The sequence below is a fragment of the Parasteatoda tepidariorum genome, chromosome 11 (genome assembly GCF_982258835.1).
Source record: "Parasteatoda tepidariorum strain Cologne lab strain chromosome 11, Ptep-v5.0, whole genome shotgun sequence".
In the NCBI taxonomy this organism is placed as follows: Eukaryota; Metazoa; Arthropoda; class Arachnida; order Araneae; family Theridiidae; genus Parasteatoda; species Parasteatoda tepidariorum.
This window is the reverse complement of record NC_141765.1, coordinates 16,899,909-16,915,306: the sequence shown is the minus strand read 5'-3', so window position 1 is coordinate 16,915,306 and position 15,398 is coordinate 16,899,909. Positions and strand designations below refer to the sequence as shown.

General features: G+C 27.8%; 1 protein-coding gene across 14 annotated transcripts in view; it reads left to right on the top strand.

Annotated features, from left to right (window-relative positions):
* The window catches only part of HUWE1 (HECT, UBA and WWE domain containing E3 ubiquitin protein ligase 1), a 294,173-nt gene that overhangs the window by 22,863 nt on the left and 255,912 nt on the right, over nucleotides 1-15,398 (top strand). For 11 of the 14 annotated variants that reach the window (XM_087154731.1, XM_087154728.1, XM_087154720.1 and 8 more), the window contains exons 9-18: nucleotides 1,609-1,728; nucleotides 3,910-3,981; nucleotides 5,340-5,439; nucleotides 8,633-8,733; nucleotides 8,822-8,883; nucleotides 8,998-9,033; nucleotides 10,136-10,224; nucleotides 12,283-12,363; nucleotides 14,007-14,092; nucleotides 14,169-14,270. In XM_087154731.1, coding sequence (XP_087010857.1) covers nucleotides 1,609-1,728; nucleotides 3,910-3,981; nucleotides 5,340-5,439; nucleotides 8,633-8,733; nucleotides 8,822-8,883; nucleotides 8,998-9,033; nucleotides 10,136-10,224; nucleotides 12,283-12,363; nucleotides 14,007-14,092; nucleotides 14,169-14,270 — 849 coding nt within the window. The remainder of the gene's footprint in view (nucleotides 1-1,608; nucleotides 1,729-3,909; nucleotides 3,982-5,339; nucleotides 5,440-8,632; nucleotides 8,734-8,821; nucleotides 8,884-8,997; nucleotides 9,034-10,135; nucleotides 10,225-12,282; nucleotides 12,364-14,006; nucleotides 14,093-14,168; nucleotides 14,271-15,398) is intronic. The other 3 variants (XM_087154722.1, XM_087154721.1, XM_087154723.1) reach the window with 1 other exon arrangement.

The window sequence follows — 15,398 nt, the reverse complement described above, 5'->3', positions numbered from 1 at the left end:
TATTTTTGAAGCAAATTAAGTTTTTAAACAGGTAATATAAACCACTGTAGTTTTTTTCCCCATAGTTACGTATTAATATTCTATCTTTCATTTGCTGTTTTTACTTATAAATTCTTCGCTTTTTGTTCACTATTATAACTAAAGTAGAACCATTCAAGTAATCACGTATTATATGCTTTTTTAGGATAATTGCAGTTTAAAATAAAAATGCTTGTTACTCTTATAAATAGGAAATTTTTTGAAAAAGTTTTAATATCTATAACAAAAAAAAAAAATGTGTTGAGATTAAACTTTTGAAACGTCATTTTGACTCTATTATATGACGGGCCACAATATAGTAATTGTGATCACCAAATTAATTTCTTTGGACTGAAGGCTAATAAAACAAAAAGGTCTGCAGGTGAAGAACATTCTGGTGTAAAAGTGCGAGCTCACAATCGTTTTACTTGTTTTCAAGGTGAAATAGAAATTTAATGAATGACTATATTTATTTAGTCGCCAAAGTACTAAATGGCATTCACAAATTTTTGCTTTTACTTCATGTATCTTGAAATATTATGTGTCTTGAATTTTCAAACCTGATCTTATATCATCTCTAGTTGCTGCTTAGAATTTTTTTAGTATAGTTCAGGGGTCTTCAAACTTTTAATTTTAAGGACTCACATTGATTCCTCTATTAGGTACCAGGGATCTGTCCAGGCCGAATTTACGACCATTAAGCGGTACCTTCACAAATTCAACTTAGGAGAAACGGTAGTTTCACAAATTCAACTTTTGGAAAAACAGTAGCTTCACAAAACACTTTTTCTTAAAATTTAATTTGTGTATCCCTTAAGAAACGATAAATCCATATTTTTACCATATTTTTGTGTTGATTTTTTAATATAATTTTTAATTTTTCACAAATTATGTCTTAATTTTCACAAAATAGATACCTCTCAGAAAAACCTAGACAGACCCCTGGGTACAAAGAGCCAAAACCTAGTTTCGGTGGTATTTAGGGAAGGAGAGGGATCATCTTCTTAACTTTAGTAGTTCAAGAAAAATTACTCTATATTACTTATTTACAGCTTGGAGATTATTTTAACCATTTTTGAAGGCATTGTGAATCTCTTACTGATGTCTGGTTAGACATTTTTAATGATTTTGTCCATTTCTGGATAAGTCTGAAATGATGCCTCTGCTAGATAAACCATATCAACATACTGTAGTTTTGAATTGTGCAAAAATGTTAGTTTCAGAACTAGCCAGCATGTATGAAATCAAAGAGGCGAGAGTGTTCCACTCAATATTTAGGACATAACTTCATTATGTCCTAAATATTGAGTGACTTCATAACTTCATTCAAATTTTAAAATATGCTTATACTTAATAAACTGCAGTAAGCCAGGTTCAGGCCATGTCAGGACTAAACCAGAATCCAGATTATTAATGCTTAGTGACTGCATTTTGCATGCTAGCCATTACCGTAAATGCATGTTTTATTAAATTGAGAAAAACTTATGTTTTTTTTTCTCATTTGTAAGTCACACGATTTGTTTTATTAAAATATTCAACTTTGATTTTAAAAAATATAGGTAATTTAATTTAGTGTGATTTCTTTTTCAGGCATATCCTTCCAGTGCTTCCACTTTGCACTTTGAATACTATGCTGAAAGCAGTGATGAAAAACCTGTGAAAAAAACTACTAACACCATCATTGCTATTCATATTGACAATGTTGATAGGGTAATTACATTTTTATGCATATAACCTTGAATTACTTGTTAGTAAAATTCACATTATATCCAGTTCTCATGAAATGTGTGCACTAAAATCTACTCAAAGTATTTTTTAATTTGATAACATTATATATATGTTATAGGTAATGGACAATTACAGTCAATTTTTAAAAAAAATCTTCCTCAAAACCCCCAGAAAACATTTTATTACTTTTCCAAGAGTGCTAATTATTAATTTGTTTTTAAGCAAAAAGCACTAGCTAGCTTTCGTTTTTATTTTAAATGGTGAGTAGCGTGGTTATTCACGGACTGACGTCACTAGAGTCCATCTGCCATTCCTTTAATCACTGTGCTTTGAAAGCTATTACGTTTTTGCTTTCATTTCACTTTTCGTAATTAAATTCAACAATTTCTGAGTGTTATATAACTGTTTGAGATCAAAGATAAGTATGATAAATTGTACCCTAATGTAGTTTAATGAAAATGTGGCTTAACATATTTTAAAAATATTTTCTAATTATATGTAATAATTTATATGTTACCCAATGAAAAATTGTTAATGGTTGTTTGTTCTAAATATTAAAGATTTTTTAGTTCAATAAAGAAGGGGTTAGAAGGAGTTATGGGTGCCTGATATTGCTTATTTAAATGATGTGTTACAAATACAAAATAATTTTGTTCTTTCATTTTTTTAGCCATGTTAATCTTAGTTTTAAGGTATAATTCAAATTCAATTTTGAAGATTTATTTGTGTGTTAAGTGAAAAAAATGTTGAATAAATTTTTTATGTTGAATAATTGTAGATTTTTTTAATTGCGTTAATTTATGCTATAAGAGTATTGTAATCAAGCATATGCATTTATTTAGTTCTACATTATAGAAACAGAAATCAAATTTTATATATACATATAAAAATAATTTTTCACCATAGAAAAATTCCTGTTTATTTTAAAAATAAAAATGGTAAGAAAATACATTAACATAACTGCATATTTAATTATTTAATAAATAAGAAAAAATGTGCATTAGAATTTCTTTTTATTTCACATAAGTTTTTTTTATTTCTTTAGCTTTAATGAAACAAAAACTTCTAGCTTAATGATATTCAAGGAAATTATGTGACTAAATTAAAATACATTAATTGAAATTTTGAGTAAAAGCGCATAGACAGTGGCGATGAGGAGCAGATATATTTCAATGCACTAGATTCTTGAAAGTGTTGATTCATTTTCGGCGATACCAAATGCTTAACCCGAGATTTTATCACCTATTTTAATTAAATTTTTTCCATTTAAAGTCTATAATGCATTAATTTTACTCTTTTAGAATAATTCAATGTTCAAATATCATTAACTCTTAAAGTATTCTGAAACAATGTGTAATTCATTAATGTTGCTGTAAATAACATATTTTTTTCCTTTGATGTTACTGTGTATATAATCAACATATTGAAACGAGCTTTTCTCTGAATTGAAAATCTGTTACCTTAGAGTTGATACTCTTTTTTCTTTCTTCTTTTTTCTTTAAAGTTCAAGCATCAGGTTTTAAATTTATTTATTGGTATTTCATTCCCTCTACCCTCCAATATTACAATACCCTATTATACAGTACTTCAGTGTCCAAGGGAATTTTTTAGTCACACTAGTCTCCTGAGAAATTACACGAGAGACAATAGCAAAGTCTTACATAATGTGAAGTTGGTGTTGTGAAATGAGTTTTCTAAAACTATTTTGAAAGTGAGTAAAATAATAAAAAGCCTCTAAAAAATATTGAAACATTTCTAAAAACTTATTTTTGAATGGCTTTTTTTTCAATGGTTAGATGGCTGAGTTTCAGATAATTAGGAATTTTGAATTTTCAGATGTAAGTATAACCCTTTTAATTCTAAGAATGAGAACAATATGGGAAATTAATGGCACATTTTAGAAAAAAAATATTAATTTGTGAGAGGAAGCATTTTATGATATCAGTTTTTTAATGTACCTAATTCTATTCTGGATTGACCCCCAGTATTTTTTCCTCCTGTTTGCGATTTCTTGGCATTCAAATGGTATCATTAAAACTGATTATTTTAAATTCTGTTAAAATTTTTATTGTGAAAGCTTTAGTTTTAAAATGGTAATTGGAAATGTTTTGGTGATAATGCTCATGTTTCTGAAATTAAAAAAAAAAAAAAATGTTTTGACAGATTCCTAACAAGAATCCTTCTCAAATAATGGAAGATCTGATTGAGAAATATACTGTGCCAGATGATAAACAAGTAAATTTTTAAATTTTTTTTTTGTTTGTTTTTCTATTAGTTATATGTATATGTAATTTTAGCTTAATGTTTGGTTTAGAGAATAATAATGGAATAAATAAAAATCTTAATTTATTTTGATATTGCATATTAATTTAGGAACTGAAATGACAAATTTTTGTGTAATTTTAATTGTTTAAAATTTAATATAGAAAAAATAAAATTTATTTAACTTTGGTACTTGAACCTAGTATGTTGATTTGCAACACAGAAACTCCCCCTTCAAATACCAGAGGTATGGAACTAAGGAATTCTAAGAATTGGGTTGACTGTTCTACGACAGTCATAAAATGAAATTTCCATCAAGTTAGTAACTTGTTTAGATAATTCTAAAGCTTGATGTTTTTAATTTGAATGTTCGTTGTAGAGTTCGGCACCGTAGTCCAACCGACTGACGTTTGAGGTGCAAACTCTGGAATTCGGTCAGCCGTAGTTGCCAAGTTATTTAACTGTTCATTAGAAGCCACCAACACTAACTTTTCATTAGCAGGTAGTTTATCTAACCACAGTGATTTTAGTATATCATCTCTGAAATGCTTTCCTGCTAAATCTCTCATTCGTTTCAACAGTAAAGATAGACGCTGGTCACATAGATCAACACCTTGTAATAAAGTTCGCAATTTAGAAGTTTTCTCTGCATAGGTTTTTATGAGTCTATTCTTCAAAACGGAATATTGATCGCTTCCAGGTGGACTGATAATAAAGTCTTGAGTGTAATCCAAAATAGGAAACTCAATAGATTAAACATATATATGAGATTAATAGACAGCATAATAAATTTAAACTTTAATATCATTTTAACAACAAAATTAAAATCATCCAAGATTATTATCAAAGACGTATTTTCTTATGTCCATAAGAAAAAGTACAAAACAAAGTGCCAAAAAAAAAGAACAATCTTTTGCAATGGTATATATATATATATATATATGTTTCATCGATTGGATTTCAGTTCAGTTTGTTACACTTCAGGCCTGGCAGTTCGTTATGCATAGAAGTTTACAAGTTTATAACTTTGGTACTTGAATCTAGTATGTTGATTACACCACAGATTAAAACATTAGGTTATTGTATCAAATTTTTTACATTTCACTTAATATTAGCAGATAAAATTAGTGTTAATTTTATTTTCAGAAATTGAAATGAATTTTAGAATTAGTTTATACTTTTTAACGAGTTCTAGAGAATTTATTAGCCTTTTTTTTCTAGAATTCAGCTCACAGCTTTTAATCTACATAAAATCCTGATAGTCATTTAGTTGACAATTCTAATGAATTTATTTAACTAATCTAGTAATTTATATATGTATATTTCTTTAGATGCAACTATTTACACACATTCGACTAGCTCATAGTTTTTCTGATTATCCAAAAAGAATGTTGTGCGTTCAAGCAAGACTTCAAGCTCTCTCTGTGCTAGGTAATTATTTTTTCTATTATGCAGTAATAGTATATTTCTTGAGTCTGCACTTTTTATAGTTAGAGATATTAAAACTTCTATAATTTTTAAATAAGTTGTAATTCTTCTTTAAAACAACGCTCTTATATAAAATTTCACTAGTGTATACTAAGAATAACTTCTCATGTTAATTAAAAATTTTTTTTTTTATTACTTTAGTTGTATTAGATATATCATTTAATCTCTCTAACATTTCTTCACCTTTCTATTCTTTCCTAACTTTCCATGACATGCTTTGATCTTTCTCATCACTTCAATTTCTCGACTTTTTATTTTTTATTTATTTTTGAGAGAAATTATTTTTCTTCTGACTAGTCAAAATCGTGTCTGCTGATAAAAAGGTAATCCTGTATAATATGGACCTAACATTTTTAGATTTTGAATGCATATAATTTTATTCAAATTAACAATTTCACTATTTTTTGTCAAAATAACTGATGGTATCATTTACACAGAGTTGTCAACCATTATAGATTGTCCTTTATATTTCATTTTTATATTTGAAGTGGTGATATAATTAATAAATTTTATTTTATTGAGTATTTTTGAAATTATTTAAGATGATTGTGATCATCACTGCACATAAATTAATCAATCATGTATATATAAATGCAAGTTAGTCATATGATTGTTTGTTTAAATTCTTTGCAAATTAATAAAGTTATTTTAACCTACAATTGTATTTTAATTATCTTAATTTGTTAAACTTAAAATATTCATCCTAGGAATGGTTAAAGGTTGGCAGGTCTGCAGTTACATTTGCTCTAATTGTTTTTAACTGTCACAACTTCAAAACATTTAAAATAATTAAAAACTAAGTGCTATGATATAACTTGTACAAATGTAAAAATTTCTTTAAACATTTAAAGTATGCATTTCCAACATTTAAAATTATACAAACATTTTAAAAATAGGTTATTTAATGTATGTTCAGAAAAGTGTGAACCTTTTAAAAAAAAAAATCAAACTCTGAAAGATTTGGAATTTTAATGACTACGGAAAATGCAAATTGTGAGGTGACCCAGGTTTGAATCCGGTTGATATGAATTCTATTCCCGGCTTGCACCGACCACAGTGTTAACGTAAAATATCCTCAGTATTAGACATCATCGATTAGAATCCCTTCGTAGTCAGGCTAACCATGGGAGATTTTTGCGGTTTTTCTCTATCAAAAAGTTCTGCGGGTTAGTTCTATCAAAAAGTTCTCCACCAAAGCTAGTTTGTCCCAATGCTAGATCTAGGAGTTCTCTTGTCAATTTTGACGTGAATTCAGGTTATTTTTCGAACCACTTTTTTGCTGGTTATACCCATGAATTTCTAAATAGTTTTAAAAATCCCAATTTGTAATTAAATTCTGATTAATGAATATACAATCATGCACATGAAAAATCGCCTATTAATTATCAACCAGGCTCACTTAATTTTTGATTGATTTCTCAGTAAATTAGTATGGTTTCAGCAACTACTATTTCAGATTTCTATAGAGTTTTTTGAAATCCTGATACGCTTAATCAGTTATTATGCAAGTGAATTTTATATCTTGTTCAGTCAAACTATTCCCTACGGCCAAGTGAAGCTGGCAATATTTACCAATCCTCTCAGCAATATGACCTTTGAGGAAATATTCAGCTATGTAACAGAAACTCACATTAAGAATAAATAATAAAAATATAACTTGGGAGAATTTGTTGAGTAGTATGGCAAATCAGAAAGAGTTCCAGATATTTTTTGTATAAAATTTTAAAAAAATGCTAAATTACTTATTCAATTTGTTTTAAACAATCTTATTGTTTTGTGATTTTAGGTGTAAAATTGCTACTTAAAATTAAATTTAAGGAATTTGTGAATTAATTTTTTTAATCTATTATTTCCCAAAAAGGTTCAAGCTTTTAGAGTTTCTGAAGTTGCTAGGTCTGCATTTTTTAAACTCTGGTTTAACATGTTGACTGCCACATGCGTTTACAGTGAAATTTCCTTCAGGCCTTGAGTATCGCTTTACAAAGCATCTGCTAAGTACTCCCTCCGATATTTCAATGCTAGTATCTGGTAGTCACAAAAATATCTCTCTCTACTGTTTGTCTAAGATAGGTACTCTGATCGCCACTAAGTCTGCGGCAGTCTGGTGCTATGGAAACAAGAAGAGGGCATTTTAGGGAGGGTAGCTTCGATGAAAGAGGTCTCTTCTCTCGCCAAAACCAGTCTTAAAGAGGGATCCCGCACCCCTACTTGAAATTATCATACCTCGTTACCATAATCACCGCCACAACTCCAGATGAATGTCTGGCAGAGTACCTATCTTAGACAAACAGTACGTGGTATCTGTCTGTTTATTTGTGTGTGTTGCTTCGCATCTGCTTCTCATCTCGCCACTTTACACGATCAGTTTGAATCTTAGTCGAATAAAGAGGAGTATAACTTAAAATCTTTACCCTAATTCGTTGAAATTTCGAAAAAAAAAATTGAAAACTTATATCTTAGTGAGTCAAATAGCAGAGAACACGAAACAATAATTTCCTTAATAAATATATTTGTATTACTTTTATAGCAATTCAATAGTTTTGTTGCTTCCTGTGAAATATCCTTTCAAATACATACGAATATCCTTTGCAAGTAAGTAGTCAAATAAGCGTCACCCTAATACGGGTGACACAGCCTGATCAGAAACTTTGCTGTCACCAGAATATGGGTGACATGGCAGTCAATGTGTTCTCAAGCATTCTAATTTAACGAGCAGATTGCCTGGGTTCCTTCATTCTCCCTATGAATGAGTTTAATTATATTATTAAAACTGTGGTTCAGAAAGGTACAACACTTTTAATCTTTACTGTAAATTATAGTTAGTATGAAATTCAATTTTATAGAACTGTAGTTAAAAGTTTTAATCATAACCATTCAATTCTGAAATTTAAAATTTTCTAATGAAACTGGAAGGATGGGAAATGCCAATTTGTACAAATATAATATTGGTGTTTGCTAACTTTTACGATGGTTTGTATTTCTGATTAGTAACTTTTTCTGACTGATTAATTACAAATAATTATCTGTGGATATACTTTAAGATGCAATATTTGGATTTTTTTAATTTCACTAATTAACAAAACAAATGTTTGGCTATTTCTAAAGCAATATTTGAGATTTTTTTTTATTTTTATAGTTTACTGTAATGCTGTTCCAGATAATGTTAATTCTCTTCTATATAATGGTTTAATAGAAGAATTAGTGGACGTTTTAGAAATACAAGATCAAAATCTAATAGTAAGTATTGATTATTTGTTATAAGGATATATTCAGTTTAGGAGTTCATTATTTAGTTATTTATTAACTTATACTGTGTATATTGTAGGAGATTAAAGCAGCTGCTTTGCGCACCTTGACTTCCATTATTCACTTAGATAGAAATCCAAAGTAAGTAGTTTTTTGAATTTTAATATTTTTACATTTATTGATAAAATTCTAACAAAATGTCTATATTTCATACATTTAAGCATTTTTATTATTTTTTTTTTGAATAAAATAAAGGAAAGAAGACAACACAGTGAGGCACAGAAATAACAGGCAAGCTGTTCGAAATTTCAAAACTTATATCTTATTTAAGTTACAGGAATTAGAAATATAATAAAGTTTAAGCAACCATGCTTAGCTCTTTGTTTGCCAATTGATAGATATTGACATTTTTGTAATAAAAATCTTCGATTTAAACAATGTATATCTGAGTTACTATTTTAAAATAGGAAAAATATCACATTTTCTAGCCTTAAAATCTGATTATGAAACTTTGCTAGATTTGCAATTCTTAAGACATATTTTTTTTGTAAATAGGAAAAAATCTTAATTATAGAGTTCTCTTTTGAATACTCAAACACATTATAGATGTTTTTTAATGACAAATATAGCAAGATATGAATGTCACAAAAAAAGTTGGAGATTAATGAGTTTGCTCATAAATTTCTGTGGAATTTTTAGATTAAGATTTAAATTTTTTTTCTCCAATATACTATATAAAAAGGGTGAAAAATAAATTTGATTTTTCATTTATAGTTTTATGAAAATAAATTTTTTTAATTACAGCAGTGTCTTGATAATTTGAGGTGGACAACACTGGGCCTACTTGGAACTATTGAAAACAAGAATTATCAAATTCATAAAATGTAATAAATTGAAATAGAGTAGTTATAAATTTTAGCATTGTAAAACCTTCCATGGCTTATAGAAGAAATTTAAAAGTTTGCAACTATACCTTTTATAAACCATTGTAGCACTTTGATCCATGGGCTGAATTATAGTGTGGTTGTAAAAACATTGCACCTTCCATTGCATTGCATCTTTCTGTTTGGATGCAGACCCCTTTTTATCTAGGGTTAAGCTGGCTTGCAAACAATTGTAATAGTTTTTTTTCACATGATGTGATTTAGAGAGTCTTTGAATGCTAAACTGATTTTTTTTTCTTTCAGTTAGTAGAATTTATGGGAAACTTAAATAATCAAGATTCAAATTATTGATTGTAATTCTACTCTATGTCCATTTTCTTTATTTGTAAACTTAAAATGGTTGACCTAAAATTTTTTAAGTCCTTGAATTTTACGTTAGAAAAATAATTTACCCTTTTTTAAGCATACATTATGTGTATTTTTATTAATCTGCATTGTGTTTTATTTAGACTGAATGCAATCATTGATACTACTGGAGCATCTTCCTATCATGGATTTCTACCTGTTCTTGTCAGAAACTGCATTCAATCCCTTACCGGTAAGATTTAAACATTGCAAGCATCACTTACATTAATGAAATCGTTTAATTTCATTTGTATTTAAAAATAGATCGAATATAGGTTTACAAAAATGTGACTGCGTTTTTAGTTAAGTGACAGCATTTTATATAGCAGTAGTTCTTTGTATTTTATATAGTTCTTTATATTTATATAATTCTTTGTATTTTCATTGAATATATTAAATGACATGTTTAATTTTGTAAATTTTTAGAGAGATGCATTCTGACCTACTAAATTTTGATAAGTTAGATTTTAGCAGTGCCTCTTTTGAGTTAAATAATGTGTGTTCTTGTTCATGGTATCTGTTTTACACATCTGAACCACCTTTGCATGTGTTTTTAGGTTTACCCTATTTATCACAAATCTTTTAATTTGATGCAAGCTTTTGCACACATGTTATTCAAATCTTCCCTCTCTTAAAGGTGTCTTCCTGCACGTGTGTGTAACTACATATTTTACTTTTGTTATTTTTGAGATATCCTTCAATTTACGAAATTTTCTAAATAGACCTGTATACAGAATTTTATTATAAAGTTTGTGCGCAGATAAAAATCTATCAAGATCAACAATATGTGTCTAAAATTTCAAAAATATATTAAGCTTCTGGTAAAGTTAGTTGGATTTTAGTGAGAAATAATTTCCAAATCTATTGTCTTATTAAGACATTAATTGTAAACTGGAAAATTAGCCTTTCAATTTATTCATAATTTTATCATTAAAGATTTTTTTACTCGAAATTTTGAATAAAGGCTTTAAAATAAGTTATGTTTTCGAAATTTATTCATTGCTATAAATATCAAATATGTATGTTTCACATTTACAACATCATGAATATGCTAAATATATCACATCAAATTCAGTATGCATGAAAACTGTTATATTATATGAACAGGGCGCATAGCATTTTTAAAAAGTGCTTAAGGGTGCTTATTTTCGATTTTCGTTTCTTAAAAGCCCTTAAAGGTGCTTTTTTTATTGGGTGTTTTTAATAAGTGCTTAATTTTCTCTTTTTCAAAATGAGATTTTTCCTTTACTATGCTGATTTTCCCTTCGAATTATGCAAAAAGACACAGTTGACATTGTTCTATTCAGCGTTTTCATAATTAATTCAACCCCAATCTATTTCGGCGTATAGTCAGTCCGTAGCGTATGAAAACGCCATTCGTTTTACATGATTCAAAATTTCATAATTTTTGACAATTGTCAAAAACAATGCCAAAATTTTTTTTTGACATGACGGTTAAAACAAGATAAAACCGTTGGTTGTCAAAAATTTTCCAACCCTGCCTAATTATGATATTATTTTAATGCGCTTAAAAATATTTTTTGAGTGCTTGAAAAGTGCTTAAAAGGTGCTTATTTTTTGTTGAATAATTTGGCTACGCACCCTGTATAAAGCAAAGTTGTAACCTGCATTTGTCTCATGTGTAGCCTTTCTTTACTGTTAGTCATTTTGCACCCTTTGACTCGACACGTTAATCCAGTTTGATATTTAGTCCAGTTTCACATTTTGTCTCTCATTGAGACCCCTAACACCAATTTTCAATACAGGGAGGCTTTAGTCAAATAGGCAACATCATGAATGAGAAACTTGTTCCATTTACAGTGACATACAGATGTATTGAAATCTGTATTACAAATGTAATGGCATAAAGTGAAGGGTTTAAGGGGTGTGGTATGGCAATATTTGTAATTTTCTTCATCCCACTCTTTAATATTTTTTATGTTGAAAAACAAATACAAACATTACAATTGTTGAATATAATATTTAAAATTGAACTTATTGTATTACTTACTCTAAGAAATCTTTTTTTAGAAGCTTTTTTTCTTGAATTCTGATATTACGAAAAAAAGAATAATTGTGAAATTTACTTTCAATGTGTTAACATAAATGTGACCAATGGGTAATTAGTATTTTTCAGAAAAAATCTGTTTATTTTATTATTCCTATATACTAATTCATTTATTGTGTATATTTTACCTCGAGCATATTTTTATAGTTTTAAGTTTTTATAAAATTTCTGGTTTTCTTTCAGATCCTGAATCAGAAGCATTTCCACTGCCATTTGCAACTGCCTTATTTTCTTTCTTGTATCATCTTGCAAGTTACGAAAGTGGCAAGTTTAATGTTTATTATCAATATTTTATTTTTCTATATAATTCTCTCAGTACATCTTATCACTTCTTAATAATTATTCTTTTGTAAAAAATCGTGTGATCTTTTTTGAGATAATAATTTCCATGTGAAGGGCACTTAAACACTTATAACTTGAAACAAAAGCTATAGGTTTATATATATGTTAGTATATTCAAAACAGATTTTTATTCTTAATATGCATTCAATTTCAAAATAAGTATCTAAACTTAAATTTACTAACATTGTTATAAAATTACGTTGAGTTATTACCTAATTAGTAATTTATTTTTCGAAACTTTTCCTTTTCTTAATTTTTTTTTTACGGAAGCTGCATAATAATATTAAACATTTGTTCCTCGATTCATCAGAAAGTTATATGAATTTTTAATTAAGTGCAGAGACTAAATTGAAATAAATTATTTGTGGAAAGTAATTTGTATAGTTATAATATTATGAAAAGTGGAGCAATATTGAAATTTTAATGAATGTTTTTTAAGTAAATCATTAGGATTGTCGTTTAAATATATAACTTTGTGTAAATAGTTTTTTTTTCAATTAGAAAAGTTAGTCAAATATTTTTTACCTCATGGCAGCCTATTGTTTTTTAAAGTTTAATAGCATTGAAATTGATAATCTGTTATATAATTTGTTATATTTTTAAAATTATATGTAGGTCTGCTCAGGCTTTTCTTTAAATGTTTTATCAACATACTTAGGTATTGTATAGGATTAGGCAACATGTATAGGATTGTCACTGACGATTTGTTTGTGACTCAAAAGCTATTGTTTGTGACTTTTTTGGACACTAGGTAACTGTTGACTTTTTTGAGAAAAAAAGAGCGTCTAAAAATAATAATTAAAAAAAAAAGTTTTTAAAGATTAAGCCATCTATTTTCTCATATATTGGGAATCGGGTATAACTTTTTTGCTGTTTTTTCGAATTCCATTTTTTCTTTTCTAAGAAGAAGTAGCTTATTTAAAAAAAAAAGGTTCTGTTCTTTTTAATTCCCCCCTAAAAGAAAGTTTTTTTTTATACTTTTTGTGATCTAAGGAAACAGTTTTTTTGATGTCCTTGTTAAGTGAAGAACAACAAAGTGCGAGTAGAACAGATAATAGATAAGCTACCTCTTTTGGGTTGCTTCCCTATAATCAGTTTCTGCCTTAGAGAAAAGAAAAGGATGGTTCGGCGATCAACAATTCTTAACATTGATTTTTTCTAGACTCATTTTTTTTTTTAAAAATGGTTTATGTCTAAGAAATGTAATTTGATTTACTTGTAAATACAAGGCTTAGCAAGCTATGTTTTAAGTTATTGTAATGTATGGTTGAGTTGGTTAATTTTAATGTTTATTCGAAAAAGTTATTACATGGAGGAAAAAACATTTTATTTATTCCACTGAGTAGACTATTGAGCTACTATTTCCTATATTCAAGACTACTAAAGTAACTATTTTCAGGCATAATTATAGAGGAAATTCTAATTTTATGTTAAAGTAAAGCATCAATAGGAGCCTTAAAAAATTATTTCATTGCATAGTAGCTGTAGAGGATTGTAAAAATTTATTCTGCTTGTTATTTTTAATATTATATCCTTTTTTTGCTTTTAACAAAATTTGATTCCAGGTGGTGATGCTCTAGTGTCGTGTGGTATGATGGAGGCTTTGCTTAAAGTTATAAACTGGCAAAGTACAGAAACAGAACACATTACTGTAAGTTGGAGTATTATTTTCTGCATAATTTGCATGATTTATTTTTTCCATTAATTCTGATAAATTTGTATTATAGTTTGTTACCAGAGCTGTGCGTGTTATTGACTTAATCACGAATTTGGATATGCTGGCTTTTCAAGCTCATGGTGGATTAGCTAGTTTTATTCAACGTTTAGAGGTACGCTTAATTTGTTTTTCAAAAACATATAATTCATATTGCTAATAATTTTTTCACCAAAATTTTTCTTCCTTCAATTTTTGTTACAATAATTACTAAAATGAAGTTGTATCATAAGTTTTGTTGTGTTTTTGATGAAATTTAAGATCATTTTTCGAAATTAGTTTCTAAGAAAGTTATATATTGTAACCTGATTTTGATAAAATGAAAACCTTCGTGGGAACCCAAATTCTCAAATAGAAAACTTTCTGTAGGTAATTTATTGATTTATGTAACTCGTTTCAACTTTTTTGCTGCTACCTAATTTTGACAAAATTTCTTGGATAATCACTAATTTTTTAAGTATTAAATTTTTATAAAACTATTTGTTGATAGTTATACATATCAGCATATGTTTCTTTTAATTTAAGTTTTTTAAAGATCTAAAACTAGTTACCTTGTTTTATTTTATGCTTGACTTTCTTTGTAAATTTAAATTCAAGTCACTCAGAAAAATCTCAATACAAAAATTCAATATATATTTTTATAAGAATCACTTTTTAAATATACCACACTTAAGTAGGATTTCAAGTGCTGCATATGTTGCTCATATACACCGGAAGATTCAACTTGCACACTACCCCACAGAAACAGCTTATTTACTTGAATTTGTTTCAAATCTGGGCCAAAATGTACTTTTGTAATAGAAAAATCTTTGCTCAGAAATGGCATTTTTTTTACAAAGTTGTTAGCCTTACAAAGCTATTGAAATCCAGTATAATATTAGAAAAATAAATAGCTAGTCGCATTTCCTTCTGTATTTTTAACATTTTCCTGTCACTTTATGAGAATATATTAATCATATGCCTGGCATGGATTCTTTTTTTGCTGACAGAGGGCAGCATAATAAGAGGCATTTAATTTTTTCCAGCTGATATGAATGCCAGCTCAGATTAATTTACATTAATCTGAGCTTAAAAGTTTAATTTATACATTTTTGTTTAAGGTTAAAAAAATTTCCTAGAAATGGTTAAAGCAATGAATAATATGCTATTTATGAATTAAAAAAAATTCAAAAATAGGAATGTTAATACAAATGAGAGTGATGTTAACTTTATTGTGTGAGAAAATGAAAGCAATTCTAAATGA